The 27,349-nt window shown below is 33.0% G+C and overlaps 1 protein-coding gene across 1 annotated transcript; it reads left to right on the plus strand.

Annotated features, from left to right (window-relative positions):
• Positions 1-524: 524 nt before the first annotated feature.
• Positions 525-25,775, plus strand: Hmbs (porphobilinogen deaminase-like protein l(3)02640). Its single transcript, XM_073980714.1, has 4 exons — positions 525-897; positions 15,365-15,437; positions 23,878-24,147; positions 24,205-25,775. The coding sequence occupies exons 1-4, from the start codon at positions 850-852 to the stop codon at positions 25,512-25,514; spliced, it is 1,701 nt and encodes a 566-aa protein (XP_073836815.1). The 5' UTR covers positions 525-849; the 3' UTR covers positions 25,515-25,775.
• Positions 25,776-27,349: the final 1,574 nt, after the last annotated feature.

Genomic DNA, 27,349 nt, shown 5'->3' on the forward strand with positions numbered 1-27,349 from the left:
AGTCGATGTAAATTCTATAAGGTTTGTTATGGTCGAAAGACCACTACGAAAACCATGCTGATATGGACTTAGCATGGGTTGAATTTTATGGGAAATTACAGAAGTAATTAATTTTTCGAACAATTTAGGAATTGCACTTAATTTTGCAATTCCTCTATAATTGGATACATTAGTCAGACTGCCTGACTTATGTAAAGGTACAATATAAGACTTTTTCCATATAGCGGGGAAATGGCCGAATTGTATTTTTTTATTTTATTTTGTAAAAATATAAAAAAATACATTTTACTTTTCCGAAAAATGTCTACGTGTGACTACGGACTTACTTTCTCACATACACAAAACCGAAAATAAGCGAAATTTCTATTTATATCAATGAATTTTAGGTTAGGGGTTTTATTCCGATAATATCGATAGGCAAAACTATCTATCGATATTGAATTTAAAAAAATCGATATTATCGATAGTGAAATCGATTTTATGCCAGCTCTAGTGTGTACCCCGCTAAATTTTATTACTTTTCCAACCTAAAAGTCGATTAATCGAAAGTCGACTTGCGTATCCCTAGTTGATTCTTTTTTTATTTGGAGCCTTTTTATTTTAGTTGGAGCACGTTAGTTGGTCTGAATGGTTGTCGGTGTTTTTGTTGTTGTCCGCGTTTTAATAGGTGCTATTATTCGTCGTTTTCGAACAATCGTGATACTTTAAAATACAACCTTTATCAAATAAATGACACGTCTTAGAAGTTGGAGTTTATAGAATCCATCCATTACACTTCCGCAGAAGCAAATAAACATTTATTTTCATTAGGAGACGTACATCCGGAGTTTCAATTGTAAGCAGACAGACATGACTGGTGGGGTCAAACCAATACGCGTTGGCTCTAGAAAGAGTGAGGTAAGTAATACGATTTGCAATTCATTATTTGATTTGACTTAATTAATTTTCAAGTGCTTCAAATATGCATACACACATATCACGGACGGTGAGCTCTGAAGTCCGCAGTATTTCTCGTCTGTCTTAGGTACCATTTTCTGTTTCTTAGCACATACTTGCCTATAAGAGCTGTTGTGTTATACAACATGTAACCAAAAATTCAGTATCTGTTATGCGTGATTGTACCCAAAAAAATATCTATCAACAAATGCAGCAATCCATTGAATTTGATTCCACACGCATAGCCAGCCAAGGTTTTACATGTTTGGAACTAAACATTGTTGAATGGCTTTGAATGTGTGCATGAATGGTGGTAGAAGTTTAATTAAAGTCCGGCTGAGTTCACAACATGGAGTAACAGGTTGCAATCCAGTGAAAAGTGTGAATGGTGATTCGGTGATTCAAACCAAAAAATTTGAGAACGCACACACTCTCTAATGAATATTTTTCGCACACAAAATAAATTAGTTAAATTCGTTCAAGGTCAATCTACAAAGAAAAAAACCAACATAAATAACCAACATTTCATTGCATAGTTTCACATCTGTTATGAATGTATCAAGTACATACAAAAAAACTCTTTATTAAAACCATATATTCCGATACTAGTAATTTAATTTAGCTTATTCAAAGCTGTGTTATATCTCTTATCAAAAAACATAAAGCAAAAACCATGCTACCTTGTCATACAAATTTTGTTTTCGAAATATTTCGAATTTTGATCTCTTTTGGTAGATTAGTCAGAAACAGTTTGTCAAGTAATTGTTTTCACACTAATGACAAATAGTTGTGATAAAAATGTCGGGTTTTCTGCAAAAAATAGTTGGTCGACTTGTTGAAGACCAGATTGAATGAATAAAGGAGCAAGTTGAATGTTTTCATAAGCTCGGATCGGGACCAAATTTTTTCACAGATAGGTCTCGTCATCCTGATCACAAATATATATAACATTTATTGCGGAAGTCCATACTTCCCGAGATATGGGCCTTTGAAGTTCCGAAAATTCCTTTGTATGTACCTATATTCGCTATTTTTGAACGGATAATGATAATATGGGCACTATTGTAAAGCTTAAGGAATATACCATCATATTTAAGGAATATACTATCATATTTATATATTTTAAGGAATATACTATCATATTTAAGGAATATACTATCATATTTATATATTTTATTATAAATAGACGGTCTTCGGCCGGAGATTTAAGACTTTTCCTATGGACAGGTGCAAATCTCGGGAACGGCGGCATTTTCTTTAAAATCATAAATTTTCTCTAAATAGCCGGCCTTCGGCCGGGGATTTAAGATTTTCTTCTATGGACCGGCGCAAATCTATTTTCTTTAAAATCATAAAAGTGTCTCTAGGGAACGGGAACAACATTTTCTTTAAAATCATAAATTTTTCTCTAAATAGCCGGCCTTCGACCGCGGATTTAATGCTTTCACCCATGGACAGGTGCAAATCTAGGGAAAAAAACATAATTTCCGTTAATCTATTTTCTTTAAAATCATAAAAGTGTCTCTAGGGAACGGGAACAACATTTTCTTTAAAATCATAAATTTTTCTCTAAATAGCCGGCCTTCGACCGCGGATTTAATGCTTTCACCCATGGACAGGTGCAAATCTAGGGAAAAAAACATAATTTCCTTTAAAATCATAAATTTTTGTCTAAATAGTCGGCGTTTAACAAGGGAATTTTCGGAACTTCAGAGGCCCATATCTCAAAAAGTATGCACTGCCGCAATAAATGTTATATATCGTCACCATAAATGCCCGAAGACGTAACCCACAAAACCAAAACTTTACAGGAGAAGCAAAAAACGTTACAAAATTAAAAACTGTTTTAGGGAATATTAATCTTATAAAGGCGAGTATATGGGATATATCGATCATATACGAAGGGGAATAAGTAGTGAAACCAAAACCGCTGAATTGCTTAGTTTTGAGATGCTCCATTACAACAAAATCTGCGATATTATCCCATTTTCCGAAATGCCATTTCTTGAATAGGATCGTTGTTTTTGAACGTAGAAGCTTGAAATTTTGCCAGAGCAAGTATTTTAGCTTTATGTATCAGATTACGTCAAAAAAACGAATTTCGATTTTCATGTCGGTTACGTCTTCGGGCATTTATGGTGACGATATATTTGTGATCAGGGCGACGAGATCTACCTGTGAAAAAATTTGGTTCCGATTAGAGCTTAATGAAAACATTCAACTTAAGCCAAAATATTTTTCAAACGTATCGTCGTTCGTACTCAAATTTGGTTTTTATAAAAAATTGATTATTGATTATTGATTGATTACGAAATGCTTTGTATACCAGTGTTTCCATTATGTTAATTATTAAATTTTTTTTTAATTGTTCTCTTTGAAAAATATTTTCCTTGTGGCAATCCCAAAAAATATTCAATATACACACAAATTTGGAAAAAAAAATGTTCAAAGAATGTCAAAATACATTTTGGAAAAATTGTGATACTTGGCCCGTATGGCGGATTTTTACGTATATGAGTAAGTTAAAATTTCGCTAAATCAATTACCTATCATATGCATGCGTTTTCAGCGAACTTCTGTAACAAACAACAAAATTTCAGCTCAAAACGTTGGGTATCTATTTATCGTCTTTTTCAGACGTTTTCGTTTGTATTTTTTGTTATGAAAACCAAATATATGAGGGAAATCAAAAGTTTCTTTTGGTTTACACACACATACAATGGATACAAAAACCAAAATGTGTTTTTGTGTTGACAAACACGAACGAATCGGAAAATTTGTTTTACAAAAACAGGGGGCCCATACCTATATACGTCCGTATACCCAGGGCGTGTGTGGTGAAAAAAGTAGAACACATGTATTCTTATGAGAACTACCGAAATACATGCGTCGAGCGTATACTTTTTGTAAGTTGAAAAAATTTAACTTTGACAGAACGTTATTGTTTGTATGTGTTTTGTATTTTAAAAACAAAAGCCCAACAAAACATGAAAAACAATTCATTGCAAAGGAAAGTTTTTTGTTTTACGAATGAAAACATTTAAGTAAGTTTCGGTCGCGGATTTTGTGTTTTAAATGTGATTTTGAACTCAACGTATTTGGGTAATACTGACGCTCAGAGAGCGTTGTTGTGGTAGGTTGGTGAATAATTTTTGTACGTCGCCCTGAGAGGTAGGTATAGCTGTAAAAACAAGTATCAACAATATTGGGAATGAAATATCCTTACTAAGATGACGTTAATCAAGATACATCTGAAATTGTTAATCGAATTTGTGACCTCAATCTTTATCAAATAAATGATATACTGAATAGTTACAATAGAATCCTTGACTTAGCATATGTAAATGTTACTCACTATTTTGAAATAATTAGAATTCCACCCGTATCTATTCCTGAAGATATTCATCATCCTTCATTATGTATAACCATGACTCATAATCATTTCCTTGTTGACAATCCATGTAATATGCTAAACACGGTCCTTTATTATAAAAAAACTAATTTTCGAATGCTCAATTCTCTTATTTCTTCTGTTAACTGGACATCTTTATGTCTTTGTAATAGTAATACTGATCTTGATCTTAAAATAAATACATTCTATGATATCCTAAACAAATTTATGCTTGAATGTGTTCCAACTATTAAAGTTACAAATTCTAATAAATATCCATGGATTACACCTGAACTATCAACTAAAAAAAATTCTAAAAATAAACTTTTTCGGAAATATAAAAAATCAGGTTCTTCGATTGATTATGCCAATTATTCTGTTGCTAGGTCTAGGTATACGCTAGAATCTCATAGATTATATAATGAGTATCTCAATAAGGTCCCAGCAAAATGTTCGATGCCAAAGATGCTATTCAAGAATGGGTGCAAGTGAAATGGAATGTCATTTTTTCAGCATCTTCACTCATTCTTTTTACAAGAGCGTGACCCCCAAAAGATGCAATTCATTTTCAGATCCTAAGCATGTCATCTTTACTAACTCGATGGAATGGCATCTTCAACAATTCTTTGGAATGGCATCTATACCAATCCTTTGGCTTGCCATCTTAACCAATTCCCAAGAATAACATTTTCACTATTCTTTGGCATGTAATTTTCACCAACCCTTTGGAATGTAATTTTCACGTCTTGTTCGGAAAATGCTGTATTGAAAAATGATTTTATTTTTTTTTATTTTATTAATTCAAAGGAGTTAATGAAATAACTATAATTTATTTATCATCATAAAGTTTACATCTATATTTGCAGTTTGTTCTCGTTGTTGTAACAGTAGTGTTTGTATTCTCATTTTTCTGCTTAATCTGACTCTTGGTCTATCAGTCGTAAGAATGTGGCTATTTCGCTATTTATATGGTTTGTAACCACAAAGCTGCAAACTTAAGTTTCTTAGCAGGATTGGTAGGGCAATTGAAAAGGAGCAGTGTGTCGTGGGGGCATGTTTTCCACGGTGTCATCAGTACTTGCCCTATAGGAATTTTGACGGCTGCACCATCCCGAGCGTATTGACCCAAAACTACTCTGGTTTGTCCTGACAGCTGGCGCTTCTCAGCTGCGATAGATGGTGGATGTTCTCCAAGGACCGCATTCACACGATAACTGTTTACTGCATCTGCGACTGCATTCGTGTGAATGCTACTTAAACCTGGTTGAAAGGTTTGTTGATCGAGGTTCTCTCTTGTAACGTTAGACTTCTCTTTCTAGATTATGAAGAACCCCTGGCTGCCTGGGCCTGTGGTCTGAATTCTGCTATCATCGACCATGACATTCAACTCTATTGTTCCCAACTCGGCCGCCCAGGTAGTGAAATGAGAAGCCGTAGATTTATTGGCTGGTACTTGCATATTCCTCGCGTGGAAAAAATGGTAAGATCAGACAAAAAGGAGCTCAGTCTTTCACAAATGTCGTCAGGGAAGGCACCTGACGCCAAGATAGTACAATCATTCGCATACGTTACGTTCTCAATGCCGTCTGCAGCGTTTGGAATTCAGAAGAGGTTTTCTTCACTCTACGGGTCTTGGACTTCTTGATCCTAAATTCTACGTACTACTGTCATCCACACTTAAAATTTATTATCCAACGTTTCAAACTTGGACAGTGCGTAGTCTGCTCGATGACATCAAACAACGAGGGTGCTTGACAATATCAAAGGGCTTTGCTAAATCAAGTGTCACTATCACTGTTCTATCGCACACCTTGCTCTGAGTGAGTCTTCGGCTAATATGGAGATGGCCTTCAGCGCAGTTGTTGTGCTGCTTATGGATCCTATGCTATTGATCGGCAACTGGAAACTTATTTCTGATGGTGGAAGAACTAAAGCCACAAGGGTCCTTGCTACGGGCGACAAAATCGGCCTGTAAGATTCAACTTTGCTGGCATCCTTTTCGGGCTTCAGTAGCTGGCCTATTTTCCAGACTTCGGGAACGATGTGTTTGGCAAGCGGCAGGTTGTAAATTTAAGTGAGAAACTTGACTTCCGGCTGTCCCAGCTTTGGCAGTCTAAACACCGCCGCTGCACCGCAACAGAGTTTACTTCGTCCACTCTCAGCCACTGATTTTGTTTCATCTTACAAAAGCTTTTCTATTATCTTCTCATCACCAGTTCAGATTTCGACATGGACTCCAACAGCACTCCTTTAAGAATTTCTGTTCGTGAACCTACATTTAACTTGTAATTTTATAACAAAATTTTTGGAAATGTATACTCTTTTGTTTTGATGTCGCTACATGTAGGGATGTACAAATCGACTATTTTTTTTGTAGTGATCTGTAAAAATGATTCAAATGCTGATGAAAAGATCGGATCTTTCACGACTTCCTTTGCATGGGTTTAAATGCTAATGAAAAGATCGGATCTTTCACGACTTCATTTGAACCAATGCAAAAGATCCAGTGAAATCATGGCATCTCATGGAACCACTTCCATAAAATTTTGCTGGGGTTAAGGATAATTTTAAATCCAATCCCAAGTCCTTCTATGATTTTGTTAATTTGAAAAGAAAAACATCGTCTAAACCCTCCTTACTGAAATTCAATAATCAAGAATTTACTAAAAACAATGATATTGCTGAATGTTTTGCAAATTTTTTGCTAGAACTTATTCAAGCGCATCCTGCCAAATTAAGAGATACATACCCTTATAAATTATCTCAGATTGATGAAATTTATATGCCTTTCTTACAATACCAAGACGTTTCCAAAAGTTTGCGAAGTTTAAAATCCATAAAAAGCCCAGGTCCTGATACCTAGTCCAGGTCCAGGGATACCTAGTATAATTCTTAAGCATTGCTCGGATGCATTATCAATCCCTTTAACTCTATTGTTTAACTCTTCCCTTAAGTTTGGTAATTTTCCCGCATTTTGGAAAAAGTCTTATATTGTACCTTTACATAAGTCTGGTAGTCTAACAAATGTTTCCAATTATAGAGGAATTGCAAAGTTAAGTGCTATTCCTAAGTTGTTCGAAAAATTGATTACTACAATAATTTCCCATAAAATCCAACCCATGCTAAGTCCATATCAGCATGGTTTTCGTAGTGGTCTTTCAACCATAACAAATCTTATAGAATTTACATCGACTGTAATAAAAGGATTTACTCAACGTAGTCAAACTGAAACAATATATACAGATTTCAGCAAAGCTTTTGATAGGGTTAACCACAAGCTTTTGTTGTATAAATTACATTCTATTGGTTTTAATTCTATTTTAGTGAAATGGATATCTTCTTATTTACAAAATAGATCACAGACAGTTTTGTTTAATGGATGTGTCTCGAAATCGATTGACGTGCCATCGGGTGTTCCTCAAGGAAGTCACCTCGGACCGGTTCTATTTCTGTTATTTATAAACGACTTGCCAAATTCAATAGCGCATTCTAGATTGCTTATGTACGCTGATGATGTCAAGTTGTTCATTTCTCATAACTCGGAGAAGCAATCTGATCTTCTCCAGAGTGATCTAAATAGCCTTTTTCAATGGTGCAAAATCAATTGTATGGATTTAAACTTAAAAAAATTTAAACATATGTGTTATTCCAGATCTTCTTCTTTAATTAGGCAATACAATATTAATGGTTTTCAATTATCAACTGTAGAATCATTTGTTGATTTTGGCCTTTTGATGGATCAACAATTAAATTTTAATAATCATGTAATATCTATGGTAAATAAAGCTCATGGAGTCTTAGGATTTATAAAAAGATGGGCCAAAGAATTTTCAGATCCTTATATAACAAAACAGCTATTTACGTCTCTTGTTAGACCTATATTAGAATATGGTTCTGTTGTATGGGATCCTCAATACACAATATATTCTGATAAAATTGAATCAGTGCAGAAACAATTTTTGCTTTTTGCACTGGGAGGTTTACACTGGAATAGTGATTTCGTCTTGCCTTCGTATACAAACAGGTTAAAATTAATTCGATTGCCTACATTAAAAAGTAGACGCATTATGTTAAACTCTATGATGGTACTAAAAATTTTAAAGGGTAATATTCCTTCGGATTTCTTAATTTCATCTATTAGAATAAATGTTCCTTTTAGAGCAAGTAGAAACTATGAACTCTTATATATGGGGAATTCCAAGTGAAATCGGACAGTTCGGAGAAAAGTAATTTTTGATTTCAATTGTTTTTGGTTCAATTTATGCTCCTAGCCAACAGAACATTTTAGTATATTTTAAAAATATTTTTTGACCAACGGTACAGAGATATCGCCTATTGAAATTATCGAATTTTTAAAGAACTATGTTCAAATAAATACTCATAACTTCTTTAATATTGGTCCAAATGGGACCATCTTTTTTTTGATTTGTTTGTTTTTTTATCAGCTATCGAAAGAAATATTTAAAATAAGAGTGCACAGTGGGCTTCAATGCAATTTTCGGGATTTAATATTTAAAATCAATTTTTAAACATGATTGCACCCTTCGATTTTTTCAAAAAAATTTTATGTTAAACTACGTTCAATTACAAAAATGTTAAGCCCTATTTGGTAATGGGATTCGGACAATTACTATTTTTTCTGAATTTTTTAAAATTTGTCAATACAATTTTTCCTTAATACCTTTGTCCAAAATTTGTATTTCCTGTATTTTTGAAGCTAAGAGTACATATTTATCATTATATATTATATATTTATCATAAAAAATAGAAAAAAAATCCACAGTGGACTTTAAAGGAATTTTCGCTGATGCATTTTCAAAATCGAAAAATGACGCAGTTTTTAAGATGTTTGAGATAAATTCATAAATATAAAATCAAAACAAATATTTATAAATGAAATTTTTAATTTTTTTAATAAAATAATAAATTTTGGACAAAGGTATAAAGGAAAAATTGTATTGAAAAATTTTAAAAAATTCAGAAAAAATAGTAATCGTCCGAATCCCATTACCACATAGGGCTTAAAATTTTTGTAATTGATTGTAGTTTAACATAATTTTTTTTTGAAAAAATCGAAGGGTGCAATCATGTTTAAAAATTGATTTTAAATATTAAATCCCGAAAATTGCATTGAAGCCCACTGTGTATTTTTCTTTTAAATATTTCTATCGATAGCTGATAAAAAAACAAACAAATCAAAAAAAAAGATGGTCCAATTCGGACCAATATTAAAGAAGTTATGAGTATTTCTTTGCATGTAGTTTTTACAGAATTTGACTTTTTCAAGGCGCGATATCTCTGGAACCGTTAGTCAAAAAAAATTTGAAAATATACTAAAATGTTTTGTTAATCAGCAGCATCGCCACAGCATAATATAAAGGAAATCAAAAACCTCATCTTGAAAAAGTGTCCGATTTCACTCAGAAATCCCCATATAGACTTCCACCGCACGAATTTTTCTAGGGGAGAACCCATTAATAAAATGTGTGATGATTTTAATTCCATATACTGTAATGTAGATTTTTCCATGTCACTTGAACTTATAAAAACTAACATAATTTTATTTTTAAATGAGTAGTGTAACGCATGTTTTAATAATTAACTAACTAGCTGATGAAGTAGATTCTGTAGCTGGTTTTCAATTTCCCTCTCATATCCCATCATGATGCGGATCATAGTGTGTACGCGATCCCTACGCAAAAGGAAGGTCGCACCCTCGGTCGGCTGGGGTGGGAAAGTGAGGCGTGGGAACGTTCGTAAAAAAAAATAAACATTACCATCATGAGAAAATCTCAAATCCCTGTCGAAGGGCGGATATTTACGACAAAAACTTAATTTTTTAAAACTTTCTGTGGAAAAAGTTTCAAATCCAGCCACTAAATTCAACTAGTTCCAGTTTTGTAGCGAGGAATGCATCAGAAATAATAAAACAGGAAAATAACATAGGGAAAATTCAAATTAAAACGTTTTAAAAGTATGCCCATATTTACAATAAGGCAATTTTCCTTGCGGCAATTGTCAGTTTGTGGGTGAAAGAGGTTGTTGAGAGGCAAAGGGTTACCATATGCCTCAACTCTCTCTCTCTCTCCATCAAACTGACAATTGCCGCAAGGAATATTGCCTAATGTAAATATGGACTATACTCGTACGTTTGGAAGAGCTGGCAAACTATCGATATCCGCAACATTTGATAGTTTCGATATTTTCATTTCATACTATCGATATTATCGATACTATCGCCCTTTCGTTTCAACACACATTGGAAAGAGGCGAAGAAAATATTTCTAGATCTGAAGTTTCCAGTATTGGATCCTGGTGAAGTAAACCCATTAAAGCTGTAGGACCGATTTTATATAGTTCCCAAATAATGATTCCACATGCTATAGGGTATTTTGAGATGTCTAGACACATTTGCACTTTCTAAAAATATGTCTGTTCAAGATATTCAAGAATCTATTATTTTTTTACTATTTTTTAAATATAAAGGACAAAAATGTTCTCGTAGTAAAAATTAACAATTGCTCTACTATTTTGAAAGACAAATTAGTCAATTCAGTTTAATATCGATTGAAAAAAACTATCAATCAAAATAAAGTATCGATATTATCGATAGTGCCATCGATTGTTTGCCAGCTCTAACGTTTGGTTGAACTGAACTTACTGGGTTGATAACTCGTATTTTAAAGTTCGCTTTTGGAATTTATGGCCTTATCTAACCCGAACTAAAATTAGCTTTTTCTTACTTATTAGTGTTTTATCCCTGAAACAAATCCTAATTTAGTATTGCCTTGAAATATAACACCGGTTTCATTTAGTACCTTATATAAATTTATATCCTAGAGTCAAATTTTCAGAGAGCGTCGTAGGTGTATTAAAAAGAATAAGACCCAAAAAATTTGTGTGTGCTCAATTGGCTTACGGGAACAAGTGACTCATTGATGATCTCAGTGATCCACCCTCGTATTTAAAAAAAAGCCGGGAATCCCCGATTCCCGGGAATGATGATTTTATGATTCCCGTTCCGCGGGAATGATTATATGCTCTTCTAATATCATGACAAGACCTTTCCGATAAATTTTATGCCGGCCGTACACTATGGGCATGCAGGACAGCTATCGATGAACCCTTGTATACGTGTGTGATTGAATAGTGTGTGGCATTCCTTCAATCCATATTCCAAAAATGATGAATTTTCATCCAAAACTCGAGTTTTGGTTGAAGTTTTCCAATTTTTTTAATTTCCTCACAAATAATATTTGTTGTTTTTAAAAATTATTTGTTGGTAACTTGAAAAATAAACAAAATTCATCGGATTGAAAGGGGTACATTTACAAACCCAACCTTTACCCAACCTTTACACATGCCAGTGACAGTTCGAAAAATTCATACATACACAATATTTTACTACCACAATTACATTTTTTGAATTGTCGACTCCACTGGCACTAGATTTTTCATGCCAGCAAAATTTTGATATGTCGAAAATGAAAAAAGAGTTGCCGAGACTATTTTTTAATCCATGTACATTTTTGTTTCTTTGAAGAATGCAAAGATTTAATGCATATTTTCAAAAAGATTACTAAACACAAATAATACGTCTTGGCAGCTGCAATATATTAGTGGTTAGTAAATACATAATTTTGATGTTTTTCATGCAAATATAGGTTGATAAATAATTTCCCCTCTGGGATTACACTATGCAACACTGAAAATGTAAACAACTTCTAGTGTGCATTTTTTGAAAGTACATATTTTACATTGTAGCCCTAAACTAGTAGAACTTATCTCTTGAAGAAACCACATAAGAAAAACTCCATCTAGGGCATCAAAATCTAAAAAAAAAAAAGAAAATTTTACATAATTGCTGAAATTCTGGTCAGTATCGGCTAAACTATTGGGAGTTGAACCAAGTTACCGTTTGCTAAAATCTTCCAAATAAAGTTCTCAACAGTTCTTTAGAACATTCTGAAACTCTAAAATGCTTACTTCATGTTGTTTCAGCGGTATTTTGCATCTTATCTTTTACAACACGTATTTCAAACACAGTTCACACCAACAGTTTATTCTCGCATTTCAGATTTCACTACATTATTGACATTTTTATTAAATCGTCGTTGAAAAATGTACTGAAAACAACGGCATAGAGGTATTTTACAATAATGACATGTTCTGAAGAGTTGTGTATTACATTCCAGGGAATATTTTTCCAAAAGAAAATATTCAAAAAAATTAACGGTTTTGGAGATACGGTGCGAAATGTATAAAAATTGTGGAATTTTTGTATATATTTTGAAATTTGAGGCAATAAATGTAGTTTTTTGAGTTCATTATTTCACCAAATATTTCATTCTTGTCCTTATCTACAAATTTGCTTCAGAGGTAAGAAGAAGATTCGCATTGGTTTCAGAGATATAGCCCCAAATTTCTTTAAAAACTCAATATTTAACCATGTTTAGATGGGCCCATAAAATCCGAGCTGGATCTGACACAGCAAAACCCAACTAAGGTTTCTGGTCGTTTGGGTCTGTACTTTCAAAAAATCCTCAGTTCGAATTGTTTGCACAAGATCACCTTAAAAATGTTGCACAGTGTTATACAATATTGAAAAGGCGGCAATATCAGATTCATTATGTTTATGACTGAAAACATTCTTTTTAAAACGAAATAAAATAAAAATAGTAAAATATGTTGTGAATTGTGTTTTAAATCTGAAATATAATGCAATTTTGTGTGTTATATGCGGCTTAAAAAAATTTTGGAATTGAACTTGTACTGGCATGTGTAAACACACAAGAAAACTGCATGCCAGTCGAACACTTTTTCGGCATTTTCGAGTATAATACATGTACTCAATTGGCACCAATTTACTGGCATGTGTAACGGAAGTGAAAATCAAAACTATTTTGATTTCAATCCTGTTTAAAATACTCAAACATACATTGACAAAAACTTCAAAATTTAACAATACTGTTAAGCGGGCCATACACAATCAAATTTTGATGTCAACATTTGTAGCAGTATGTGTAAATATTTTAAAATGTGAGAATGTGTGTGTGAATTTTATGGATTGAGGAAAATCAAAATAGTTTTGATTTTCAAAATGAAACCCAGTCAATCCGATGAATGTGGTTTATTTTCAAAGCTGTCAAAAATAAATTTTGAAAAAAACAAAACATAGTGTTTGTGAAGATTTAAAAAAAAAATTAATTTCATTAATATTTAGAGGAAAATTTTAAGATTTCGGTTGCAGATTGTAGGCTGCTTGAATGCTTTGCTACACACTTATCAAGCACACACGTACAGAAGGGGTTCATCGGAATTTGATAGTGTATGGGCCGCTTTACAAATGTTGCGTGCATGCCCACAGTGTATGGGATACTTTATAGATTTCAACAAATAGTTTGTACAATTTCCACTTTTCCGATTTTCGTCCAATTTGTTTCAAGTAGACGAAATACATCTTCCACAATCTCAAACCAATGTTTGACCGATCAACCAATCCCAGATTTATGGGACTACTGCGATAAGCCGTTTATGGGACTAAAATCATTGTTAAAAAAACAGCGGGTGTATCTAGACTTCTAAAAATTCATGAAACATTTCATTCCATATTAACTCCCATTCTATTGTTCATAATTATTGAACGTATTTCAGCGCGTCCCATCATTATCTCACAACATTTTCTTCAAAATAACTTATAAAAAATTTACTACTTTTTTATAGCCACAAAATTTCCAACTTCTACCACTCTTGCTCTGTTCCAGTACTAATTCGACAATTTTTCGTAATTCAGGTTACGAGTAATGATTACTTAATTGGATTCATTCAAAATGTAATGAAAAATCAAATATTTCTTGTCTTAATTTTTATCAATGGAAAAGAACCAACAAAAAATTACTTATAAAGCATCTCATTAATTTTCGTGGATTGATATGCATTTCTGTTTTTTAGATATTTATAAGCATCAATGAACGCAAACAAACATAACGATTCCCGTATCAATCACACATAGTCACAAACTTTTCAGTTTCCCTGAATCGTTTCGTCCCAAAACAATTGGTTTGTTCCAGTACTGCAAGAATCTACTAATTTTTACTATTATTTTCGATAACATAAAGCAAAAAATGTTATCGTAGCAAAAAGTAGTAGCTTTTTGCAGGGTCTGGAACAGAGCAAATACCACAAACTTTTCAATGCAAAAATACGAAAACCGTACGATTACTGAAATATACATTGGCTATGCTTTGCCGAGTTGTTTCATTCACCACCGAAACAAAAAGAATTTTTGGCAAACATTTGCTGTGCGAAATGATTAATGCCACACTCTCACACACACATTTGATTGCTTAACAACCCTATCAGCTAAGATCAACATACTTGGAACATCCCAGCAAACCAATCGTACCGACATAGGAACAAAATTCGGACGCTACGTCCGATGTCGGATCCGAAATCGTAACGATATCTTAACGAAAGTTGTATGAATTGGTGGACATAATTTCGGAACGAAATGTCGGAGCGACATCGTATCGATTTCGGTCCGATTTCGTAACGAAATCTGAAGAAAATCTTTGGGAAATTCGGAAAAAATTTCTTTCCGGCATTCGGTCCGAAATCGGTATAAAATCTGAAATATTTCCACTACGAAAAATCGTTTAGAAATCGGAACGAAATCTGAACGATGTTACACCCGAAATTGTTCAGACAGACGAGTCGGACATCCGACATTTGGTTTGTTGGGATACTACGGTTGATGTTTTCAAACATCAAACGAATCATTCAATAAATCGTTCATGTTTAGAACTTTTCGCTATTCGTTTTGTTCGCACTCACGAATGTAAACAAAACGAAAACGTGGTTATGTTTCGTTTTGTATTGTTTCTATGGAAAATACGAAACGAAACCATTGGAAATCTTTCATAAAGTATTTTTACGTACGCTGATAAGCATGCAACTTCTTATACTACTACAACCTATACTCATTATCAATATGTATAATTTTCTTAATAACATCACCCTATCAATTTTCTATTTCAGTTGGCTCTTATCCAAACTAAACATGTCATATCACGATTACAGAAGCTTTATCCGGATAAAAAATTTGAGATACGTAAGTAGTATACATATATATTTTTATGCGATGTTCTAGAACCTTCAAAAATGAAAAAGTTTTGCTACATTTACCATTTTTCGTTTAAAATTGTTACAAGTTTTTGTGTAACAAAATTCCCATTGATAATATCAAAGGTCACATTAAGACCAATAACACCCTGACTGACTTTATGTAAATAAATATTCTAATTAAGCAAAGAACATTATTGGCGGAAGGAAAGTATCATGCAATAATTCTTGGTTATTGATTGTCATAATTCGAAAATATTTTAATGTATACAAACACCAACTAGGAACGCTCCGAATACTTTTATGCATAAGCATACATATAATTCATATTCATGGTTCATGTAGAAACAATTGAAGAAATAATGAAACTTAAAAATTGATTACTCACGCAAAAACTCAATTTCAACGTCAGAAATTTGAGTACTTTGCTGATAAAATATTTTTTGTTTGTGTCAAATTAGGGTGATAAGAATAGCATGATCTGCATAAAAGAAATAGTACAATTCAGTGGAATGAGAAATTAATAATAAAAATTTTGAATCCTTTTACAACGACACTTGTATTAAGACCTATATTAACCTACTTAACATCAGAAATTTTTTGAAAAACTTAAGGTGAAAGTGACAATCAGATGGTTTTTTACTTTTTTATAAACCAAATAGTCAAAAGTAATTAAGATGCACCCAGAATATTTCAAAATTAATTAAGATCCACCCAGAATATTTCAATTTTTTCCTAATTTAATAAATTGATTTCTTCTCTTTTTTGTACAGTGCCGCATAAAAAAGATATGAAGTATATAAAACATATCACATTATGTCTGAAGCAAAATCTTAGCCAATTAAGATTAAAAGCCTGTTTTTGTAATAAATGGAGGAGGCGAAGGTGGTACATCTCTCCCTTCTTACCCAAAAACTGAAAACATTTTCATGAAAATGTTCAATCTGGCACAAGACTTAGTCCCAATTTACATTAGGCGAGTTTACTTGCGGCAAGTCTCAGTTTGTAGAAGAGACACGTTAGGTGTATAGAAGTGGAAAAAAATTGCTCGTACTGGCAATTTTCAGCCAAGTCCTTTTATATTTTTCCTTTTTGGTGTTATTTCCAAACTTGCCGAAACAGAATTGTTTGTATAAACGCAAGAGGCAAATTTTAAAGAGAACGAGCATGGTAGAACAAATATAAGGTAAAGTTAATACTACAACAAATACAACTCGAACAACAACCACAAAGGAATTTGTTTTTGTTTGTAACGTTACTGCCAGTTGTATTTGTAAACAAAATAAGGAAATGTCTATAAATTATTGGAATTTAAAAAACTAATATTTTTTCACATTTGATTGAATATTTTGGAAAACATGAATGAAATCTCATTAGATTTTCAATTTGAATGTTTCCATATCATTCCACTAAATTCATTATTTCTCGCAGAAAGTATAATTATTGCAAATATGTTTGAGGTCGCTGGAAATTCAATGAAAAAGGAGAAGCTGTTTCAATGTCTTGCTTTTGAAGTCAAAAAACACATGTTTATTAGGGCTTTATTTTTTCAAACTTATCAAAATACCACACCATATTAACAAATGTTGTACCGCCACTATAAGCGGTGTTTTAGTGCGCGGCACGTCGTTCGGACTTGGAGAAGGATACATGTCATTTATATGAAGAAGTCTTTATTTTATTTTTTTTTTCGAACGTTTCCACGCCTCACTTTCCCTCCCCTGCCGACCGAGGGGGCGACCTCCCTTTTACGTAGGGATCGCGTACACACCATGATCCGCATCATGATGGGGTATGAGAGGGAAATTGAAAACCAGCTACAGAATTTACTTCATCAGCTAGTTAGTTACTTACTAATACATTTTTATATACTATTCATTTAAAAATAAAATTATGTTAGATTTTATAAGGTCAAGGCTCATGCCAAAGTCTACATTACAATACATGGAATTAAAATCTACACACATTTTGTTAATAGGATCTCCCATAGAGTAATTCGTGCGGTGGAAATCTCTAAATAAGGGTTGATAGTTTCTAATTGTTCTACAAGGAACATTTATTCTAATAGATGATATTAAGAAATCCGAGGGAATATTACCCATTAAAATTTTATGCACCATCATAGTGTTTAACATTGTGCGTCTACTTTTTAATGTAGGTAATCGAATTAATTTTAACCTGCTTGTATATGAAGGCAAGACAAAATCGCTATTCCAATGTAAACCTCTCAGTGCAAAAAGCAAAAATTGTTTCTGCACTGATTCAATTTTATCAGAATACATTGCGTATTGAGGGTCCCATACAACAGAACCATATTCTAATATAGGTCTTACAAGTGACGTAAATAGTTGTTTTGTTATATAGGGATCTGAAAATTCTTTGGCCCATCTTTTTATAAATCCTAAAACTCCATGCGCTTTATTAACAATAGAAATTACATGATTATTAAATTTTAATTTTCGATCCATCAAAAGGCCAAGATCAACAAATGATGCTATAGTTAATAATTGAGAACCGTTAATATTGTATTGCCTTATTAAAGAAGAAGATCTGGAAAAACACATATGTTTACATTTTTTTAAGTTTAAGTCCATACAGTTGATTTTACACCATTGAAAAGGCTATTTAAATCACTCTGGAGAAGATCAGCTTGCTTTTCCGATTTATGATTAATGAATAGCTTGACATCATCAGCGTACATTAGCAATCTAGAATGCATTATTGAGTTTGGCAAGTCATTTATAAATAAAAGAAAGAGAACCGGTCCGAGGTGACTTCCTTGCGGAACACCCGATGGCACGTCAATCGATTTTGAGACACATCCATCAAACAAAACTGTGGGAAATAGTTTTTTTCTGATGAATATATTTTTTCTTCAAAAAATATATATCCCTAATATACATCGAACATAGAAATAAATATAACAAATGTCGTAAGGAATTTGACACTAACATTATAGCCCAGTTTAGTCAGCTGGGTATTGCTGTTACCTTTTCTTGTTCTACCATGGGGAACGAGAAAAGTTGCCGTAAATAAACTCGACTAATGTAAATCGGGACTTATAAAAATGAAAAATGAAAAAATGAAAAACATTCGTTTGATTCCGAAAAGGGTTTCCATTATGTTTGTTTTTGAACATTTTTTTGAATTGTATACCGTTAGAGTAGTTCTTAAAGCGCCCCATACACTATCAAATTTTGATGTCAACATTTGTAGTAGTATGTGTAAATTTTTAAAAATTTGAGAATGTGTGTGTGAATTTTATGGATTGAAGAAAATCAAAATAGTTTTGGTTTTCAAAATGAAAACCAATCAACACGATGAATATGGTTTATTTTGAAAAATTTCAAAAAGCAATTTTGAAAAACAACGTTGTGTTTGTGAAGAAATAAAAAAAAATTAAGTTCATTCATTTTTTTAGGAAAATTTTAAGTTTTCCGTTGCAGATTGAAGACGGTTGCATGCTTTGCCATACACTTATCAAGCACACACGTACTGAAGGAGTTCATCGGTTGGACAAGCCAATTTGATAGTGTATGGGCCGCTTAACTCAAATTAACTAAAAATCAAGGTGTACCATTCATATTCATTCCCTATAACATACACTCTTAAAGGTGAATTTACCATTAAGATCCATATTTATAAAAAACTAGCGGACCCGGCGAACTTCGTCTCGCTATTAAAGAATAAAATTTCATTAAAAAACTCAATTTTCGATTTTTCCAATTTTCCGACTTTTCCAGAGAGATTTTCCAAAATTTTCTTCCGTAAAGACCTTCTCCTCGAAAATACGAATAACTGACAAAAAATTTTACAGAAATCGGCCTAGCCGTTCTCATTTTATGAGTTACTATACATTTTTTACACCATTTTTATATATATATATAGATTTTGAAACTTAAAATCTAGTGTTGTACTACTTTTCTACACAAGCAACCAATTGTACTTTTGTATTCGATCTTCAATGAATTTCTATACATATTTTTAAGATACAACTTTTATAATTATTGTTATTCTTTTATAATTATTATTACCCTGGAGTAGTTACGCTTACGAGCCAAACCTATAGCTCTGCGTGTTGCGTGTGCGTTCAAAAATACATAAACAAAATACATGTATTTCAATTTGAATTACATGTATTTTGTTTTTGTATTTTTAAACGCACACGCAACACGAAGAGCTATAGGTTTGGCCCTAAAATTTCATTGTTATTGCATGTTATTAAATAAAGTAAATAAATAGCTTTCATTGAAAATTGTGTTCTTTGTAGCAATCCCAAAAAATCTTCAATACATAATTTTACATATACACATGTATTTTGAAAACAATTTTAAAAAATGAAAAAAACATTTCTTGAAAATTATTATATTTGTCCTGCATGACGCGACTTTTCATGTATCATCTGTAACAAATAACAAAATTTCAGCTCAAAACGTTGGGTATCTTTCAATCGTTTCTTTTTGAGTTTTTCACAAAGCTTTTTTTTTTTTTGAGTCGTCTTTTAGAAGGCAGTGGCACTAGCATAAATTTCTAAGGAAATTTTGTACACACATACTATGCTCCTACAAACATCCCTGAAGGGAAAAAGGGAGACTTCTCTCATATTAATGAGTGCACCTCGATTTTTAGTAATTCAATATTTTTTTCACCGAGTCCGAACGACGTGTTTGAAGACCCACTTGTGTAGAAGTGTTCTTACGAATGCACTACGGTAGCAACCAAATGCAAAAAATGTGTTGTTTATAATTATGGATAAAGTGAACTTCATTTTCATTAATTTTTACTACATATTATATTTTATGTATTTAACGACGAATTCACGACATAGGTCAGCGCCGACCATATGAATACAAACAAAACAAATGCATGTGTGAATTAAACATCTGCAGAAGCCACTTGTTTTTCCATTCAAGCCTTGGAAGCAAATACAAGTTAAGTAGTTCTAAGTCAACGCTCCCAAAAAGTAAATCAAGGCTGAATTTCCGTATTGTCATTAGCTTTGTGTTGTTTAAACTTAGTCAAGATATTTCAGTTGCACACTCGTACATTGTTGCCCGAAAATGCAATTAAATGTATCAGAAATAAAAATTATACATAAATAAAAATTATGATGTTTTGAAACACGTAGCTTCGCAGTTGTTCAATACAACGGCGTTAAGAAACATAATAGATCGCAGATTTTCAGTCATTTGCAACTGACGATACGGAAGTCAGCCCAATAGAGTTGTGCCAAAGGAACTATATGGAACTATCTCGTTCACTTCGCAGTTCCAATGGCCCACATTTTTTCTTTGAACAAACTGCGTATACTTAACAACACACGTTACATTTCATGATGTTACTCATACGTGTTGGAACTAGTACAAGGAACTAGGAACTAGATTACCCAACTCTACAGCCCAACTCAACGAAATGTTCAAGTCAATCAAGCCACCCAACAAAATTTTCGAGTCAATCAATCCGTCCAACGAAATTTTCAAGACCATCCAAGCCACACAACGTAATGTTTAAGACCAACCAAGCCGACGCAACCACCAAACAAACATAGATTATTAAATTGAAATGTTTTTTTGTATAAAATCATATTAAATGCATAAAATATAAAGCAAAAAGGAGTAACTAAGTTATAATTATATAATTGTTCCACAAACATCCCAGTCGGGACAGGGGAGACTTCTCTCATATCAATGGGTGCACCCCGATTCATATTAGCTCAATGATATGGGACCTACTGTTTATCGCCGAGTCCGAATGGTGTGTCTAACACACGACTTGTAGAGAAGTTGTACAAGGCTGAAATACTCAGAAAATGTCGCCAACATTACTGAGGCGTAGTTTGCCGCCACCGTTGAAATTGTTGGTGTTGACTGGCCGAGGAATCGAACCCACGACCTTCAGTGTGCAAGGCGGGTGTGAATACCATTGCACCACGGTGGCACCCACTAAGTTATAATTACTAAGATGAATAATAAATAAATGTATAAATAAATAACACAAAAAAATTAAGTATTTGATGCACCAAACACGCTATATCTGTCCATTTTTGATGGAATGTACAACGGAATTTGGTCTAGAAATAAATGTGTCAAATGTTATCGAAATCAGTTCAGATTTGGATATAGCTCAAAATAATAGGAGTGACCATACAAACCAAGGTCAAATGAACTTGGTTAATCGTCTCTATATTAATCTATTTTGTGTTTTTTACCATTTCTTGAATTCCCAACAGTTAATTCATTAACAGAAATGTTACAATTTGTTTTAAATTATTTACTGTTTATGCCAACATTGTTAAAAAAATAGGAACTTGAATGAAAAAGGACAATAGAAATAGGTTTACTGTAGTTTTGGGCCAAAATTGCCAACTTTTACGATTGAAATGTAGACTTTGACTTTGATATTACACTATGGCTGGTATCCAAAACCTAAAACGCATTTTACATTTACTTTGCACAGGAGTTTTGGGAATTTACGTTATTTATACAGATATTCTATGAAATTAACATAAATGAAGCATGTTTTAAAAACATTTCAGATTTAAAACCGTTTAAAGACAAATTCGTATGGCAAATTCAGAAGTATTTCTTTAAATTTTGCTTTTAAGGAATTGTGTAGAAAAAAAAACCTTGATATCAGCCAATCATCCAATTCTTCGAATATGAAGAAAATATTTGTTCTGTATGCAGTTAAGATGCCGAAACTGGCTTAAACTTGGATCAAACATCAAAATACTAAAATTTATGGGGTATTAATCACCAATCGTGGCAACAGCCAGAGTATTAAAAAACTCTAATATCTAAATTATTTGAAGGTAAAAATAATTGCTTTTGAAAAAAAAAATTGAAAAATTTGTTGAAAATGTTTTTGATAATATCGCGGATGTTTTCTCGTTTTCTGTGGATCGTTTCCTTTTCGGCTGAGAAACGGACACATAACTACCGTTTTTGCATACCAAAAATAGATTGTGAATGTACATCCACGATTCTTGATGGATTTTAATGAAATAGTTTTATATCGATGTATTTCACTATCAACCATGATAGTGAAATCGGATGCGCATAAAAAGTGAATGCACTTTGTGCAAATAAGTTTTTGAGCACAAATGATAAGAAAAGAATTCGTGGTATTGGTAAACCGCATGCGCATCATGAGATTTTGAGGATTTCGCGATTTACACGCATTTCAAAATGTATATAACCCGAGACCGTTTTATTTCAAGATTATTCCCTATTTAAATGAACCCAAAATTTGTTTAAACATCTTACATATCTTCCGCAAGACATTATTTCGAGAATTGATTGAAAATTAACTAAAATTGAAGAATAACCCCGAAATGTTTCCTACAATTTCTTCAACTAACTCACAAAATAATTTTGAAAACATTTTTTTCTTACAAAAATTTTATAAATTTGCTGAATATATGTATGTATGTATATTTTTGGTTTTGCTATAATATGCAAACCGCTAAACATATTTCTATGGTTTTGGTTTCATTTGAATATTCGCGATGTTTAGATTACGTACATATTTAAAATTATTTTTAAGACCCATAAACAGATGGAGATTTATTAAAACAAGTTACAAACTACCAACTTTTTTAAATTCATTCTTAATTTTCGCGAAAATTTGAATTTTTCACTAAAGTTATGGGACATCAGTAATCATATAGTACGTAGGACGCCATAAATTAACAATGTTTCTCAATATAATAAGAAGCGCTTTTTTATGAGATTTTATTCTTATAATCAGAATTGAAACCGCCATAACTTTAGAGCGCAATAATCTAAATTAGTATCTCGAACAGATTTGAGAATGAGAATTTTTTTCTCAATCCATGCATCAAAAATCCTTCATTTAGCTTCAAAAACATTTTAAGATTTTTTTTATCGCCCATTTACTCAAAGAGCGACACATCTCAAATATTTGACTTCCCAAATTATAAATATTATTACTTAAAAAATAAAATAAATACCTAGACCCTATTTCGCAAACAGGTAGTCGGATATCATTGCTAAATTTCTGTGCAAAATCAACTTTGATTTGAAAAGCTTAATTTAGTGCTTCATAAACTCGAAAAAAAATTTTGTTGAATTATTTTAAACCCGTAGTAAATAAGCTGCAACATGTTGAGTTTTAGAGAAATTTAAGAAGGATAAAGTAGAAGTCGTTGAAAAAATATGAATTGCTAACTCAGAAAACGCATTTTTGAGTTATTCAACTCTTTCAGTAAATGAGCGATATGTATATTCTCCGTATTTTGGTAAAGCGCGCTTACAAGAGTGTACTATGGGAAAAGTGAGACATTTTGTAACTTTCGTTGGAAGTTAGATGTATTTATTAAGAATTAAGTTGTTGTAATCTGTTTACTTTTTATTGTGGCATGTACATACATATATAAATATGACATTTCATGTATTTTCTTCTTATAGACACAATGACAACTATTGGCGACAGGGTTTTAAATATATCACTGCCAAAAATTGGAGAGAAAAGTCTTTTTACAAGAGATCTTGAGGATGCATTACGCAACGGTGGTGTGGATTTCGTTGTTCATTCACTAAAAGACTTGCCAACTGCATTACCAACAGGCATGGCAATTGGAGCTGTTCTCGAACGTGAAGATGCCAGAGATGCCCTTGTGCTCCGTAAGGACTATAAAGGTCATACCATATCCACACTGCCACCGGGAAGTGTTATTGGTAAGAAAACATTCTAAATATAATTTTAACCACCAATTAAGAGTAAATACTTTTCAGGTACATCGTCATTGAGAAGGACTGCTCAATTGCGAAGACAATATCCGCATCTTGTTGTTTGTGATATACGAGGAAATCTAAATACTCGCTTAGCGAAATTGGATGCTGTTGATTCCAAGTTTTCCGGAATAATTTTAGCCCAAGCTGGACTGGTTCGCATGGGATGGCATGATCGTATAAGTCAAATTTTAGAACCCACTGATCTACTGTATGCCGTTGGACAAGGAGCTTTAGCCGTAGAATGCCGTGCCAATGACACGGAAATTTTGACTATGCTTCGAAGTCTCATGTGTCTTTCAACAACATGTCGAATTTTAGCTGAACGTAGTTTTCTTAAGACTCTTGGCGGTGGCTGTAGTGCACCGGTGGCTGTATTCAGTAAGTTAAAAGGCGATTTGGCTAACGATGGCACCTGTTCCAACGCAGTCAACTTACTTTTGGATGGAGCTGTTTGGAGTCTTGATGGTTCCATTGAAATACGAGAAGATATGGCTTGTTCACTGGCGGAGCCCATACAGATTGAGGAAAATAGCAATGATGAACCACCTCAAAAACGTACAAGAGCCAACGAAAACAGCAGTCCCGAATTGCAAAGTCAACATAGCCCCCCAGTTATTAATGATGATTCCGAAATAGAAGCACTCGCTGGTTCCTACAACATTAATGAATTGGTAGAAAAGCACATTAATTTGGCGAACAAATGCCCAGTTGTAGGAGTTGACGCTAAAAAAGATTTGCAAAATGGCAACAACATTACCGAAAATGGGAAAGGTGACGCCGATAAGACATCTGCCAATGCATGTCCATTGCCAATATACATTGGTCAGGATGTTATGGGTCAGTGTCCGTTTGTAGGTAACGAAGCAAAAATTAAAATTGCTGCATCCGGCAAATGTCCAATGTCTAATAATAACACCAGTGAGGGTGGTGATAGTGTAGACTGTGCCCCAACTCCTTCTACATCCAAATGCCCATTTGCATCAATGCACAGCAAATGTGACATAACACTAAGTGCGAAACCTCCTAAAAGAGGCTATGAGGATACTGTGGGCAAATGTCCTTTCCTACAAAAGACTGTTAAAATGTTTGATTACTCCGACGACGAGAAACCTCATTCCAATGCCAATAATATACTTATCGAAGATGTAGATAATCTGTTTTGTGGTCTGTATCAGCATGACTGCCATGACCGTCAATTGTATGTAAAATGTAACATGCTTGGTCAACAATTAGCTGAAGAATTAATAAAGAAGGGTGCTTTGGAAGTAATGCAAAAAGCTCAGGCAGAAATCCATAGTAAAGCATCATAAATTATGTATTATATTTATTTGAAATGTTTCACCATTGGGTTCACATAAATACATTTGTTGTTGTTTTTTTACTTTACATAGTTGTATATGTATAAATATCGTTCGAGGTTCAATTGTAGTTAAAATTAATTATTGATTTATTCAAAATTGCAATATTGAATCGCTTCATTCATTCACATTAAGCATTGTTATAGTTTAACTTTTGTTAACTTAAAATATTTAAAGAAATAAAGGAGTGGCATTATTTTTACAAAACTGTAACGTCCCGAGCATTGCGTTTTCATTTTGTTATTATTTGATATAATTCCGCTGTACAACACAGGAAAAATTATTGGGATTATGAAAGAGGACCGAAAAATAGAAGACACCTGTAGTTGGATTCTCAAACACATTTTTTGGTTAGCGACAAAAATCGGTCAAATTAAAACACAAATTTATGATTGAAAAGTACAAATAAAAGTTGACAACACTTATCGGTAGGACTTAACGACAACTTTATTTTGGTTGTTAACTTCCGACAAATTTCTTTAATTACCGAAATTACAATCATTTTAATTTGTCCTAATTACGACATTCGATTGGATCGAGTATTTGCTCGTGAATGAAAAAATCGAACTATGAAAACATGTGTTCTTCAAAGAACATTAAGAAAGTAGACGATAAAAATTTGTTTATCTAAAAGCAAAATATAAAAAATAAAATTTGTTAATGAAAAAATGTGAATATTTGTTGAAATCGTTGAATAATTCTTCGGCTAATAATTACGGAATGAAGTTGTGCTAGAAAAATGTACGTAATTATTTATTTTTGTAAAACTTTTTGACAAATTGCTAATGCATCTACGTTACGTTTCATAGTTCGATTTTTTCATTCACGAGCAAATACTCGATCGAACGTCGTATTTAGGCCCCTGTATCGTCCAGAGGTCTTGACAATTTTTCTAACTTCATAATTAAGAAATTACCTGAGGTCACCATAGAATTCCTTACGGCAATATTCAACAACTGCATTAACAACTGTTACTTCCCAAAGGCTTGGAAATCTGCCAAAATTATACCAATCAAAAAGAAACCACACAGCGTTACACCTGCATACTCTGAAACATTGGAAATTTATTTGAGCTCGTCTTGAAGGAGAAATTGGAAAATGAATTCATCATAGATCCCATTCCCACAAGTGTACTGTGGCTATTTCTTTGGACGTGGAAAAGGCTTTTGATTCCGCATGTCACAAGGGAGTATTATATAAATTGATAGATCTTGATATATATCCTTATCTCGTCAAGATGTTTCATAGCTATTTTTCCTACAGGAAGTTCAGAGTTCAACTTACAGCCCAATAATGAACATCATCTCATCGTGGGTTTTCTCACTCTCGCCTTCTCCCTTATTATGAACATAAGGGAGAACGAAACTCACGTTCGTGAGAAAAGTAGCTATCATAAATGTAAAAAAGTGAGAATGTGAGGCGCACTTTTCTCTCACTACAGAAATCAAAGTGAGTTGAACAAAAAAAATTAGATATGGACATTTTTTATAGAAAGATATCGACGAAAACAAATATTTTGCATTTGTAATGATAATTAATTGCATTTATTTGTGTTTTACGTTGAAAGTAACAAATAAAAAACAATTAAAAATTATTTAGGAAAGTGTACATGTTCATCCGTGTTTTAATGAAGCAAGGAAGACCTCAATCAAGTTTGGCGTAATTTGGAGTCGGAGTTGAAGTTGGCCAATATTTTTCAGATATGGGAAGAGTTCAGAATCATTAAATGGCAACAGGAATGGAAGAGGACCCTATCAGGAGCAACCCCTTTCTGAAATTGTTGTTCC

Source organism: Musca autumnalis, unplaced genomic scaffold (assembly GCF_047663935.1).
Source record: "Musca autumnalis isolate F117 unplaced genomic scaffold, ASM4766393v1 scaffold_4, whole genome shotgun sequence".
In the NCBI taxonomy this organism is placed as follows: domain Eukaryota; kingdom Metazoa; phylum Arthropoda; class Insecta; order Diptera; family Muscidae; genus Musca; species Musca autumnalis.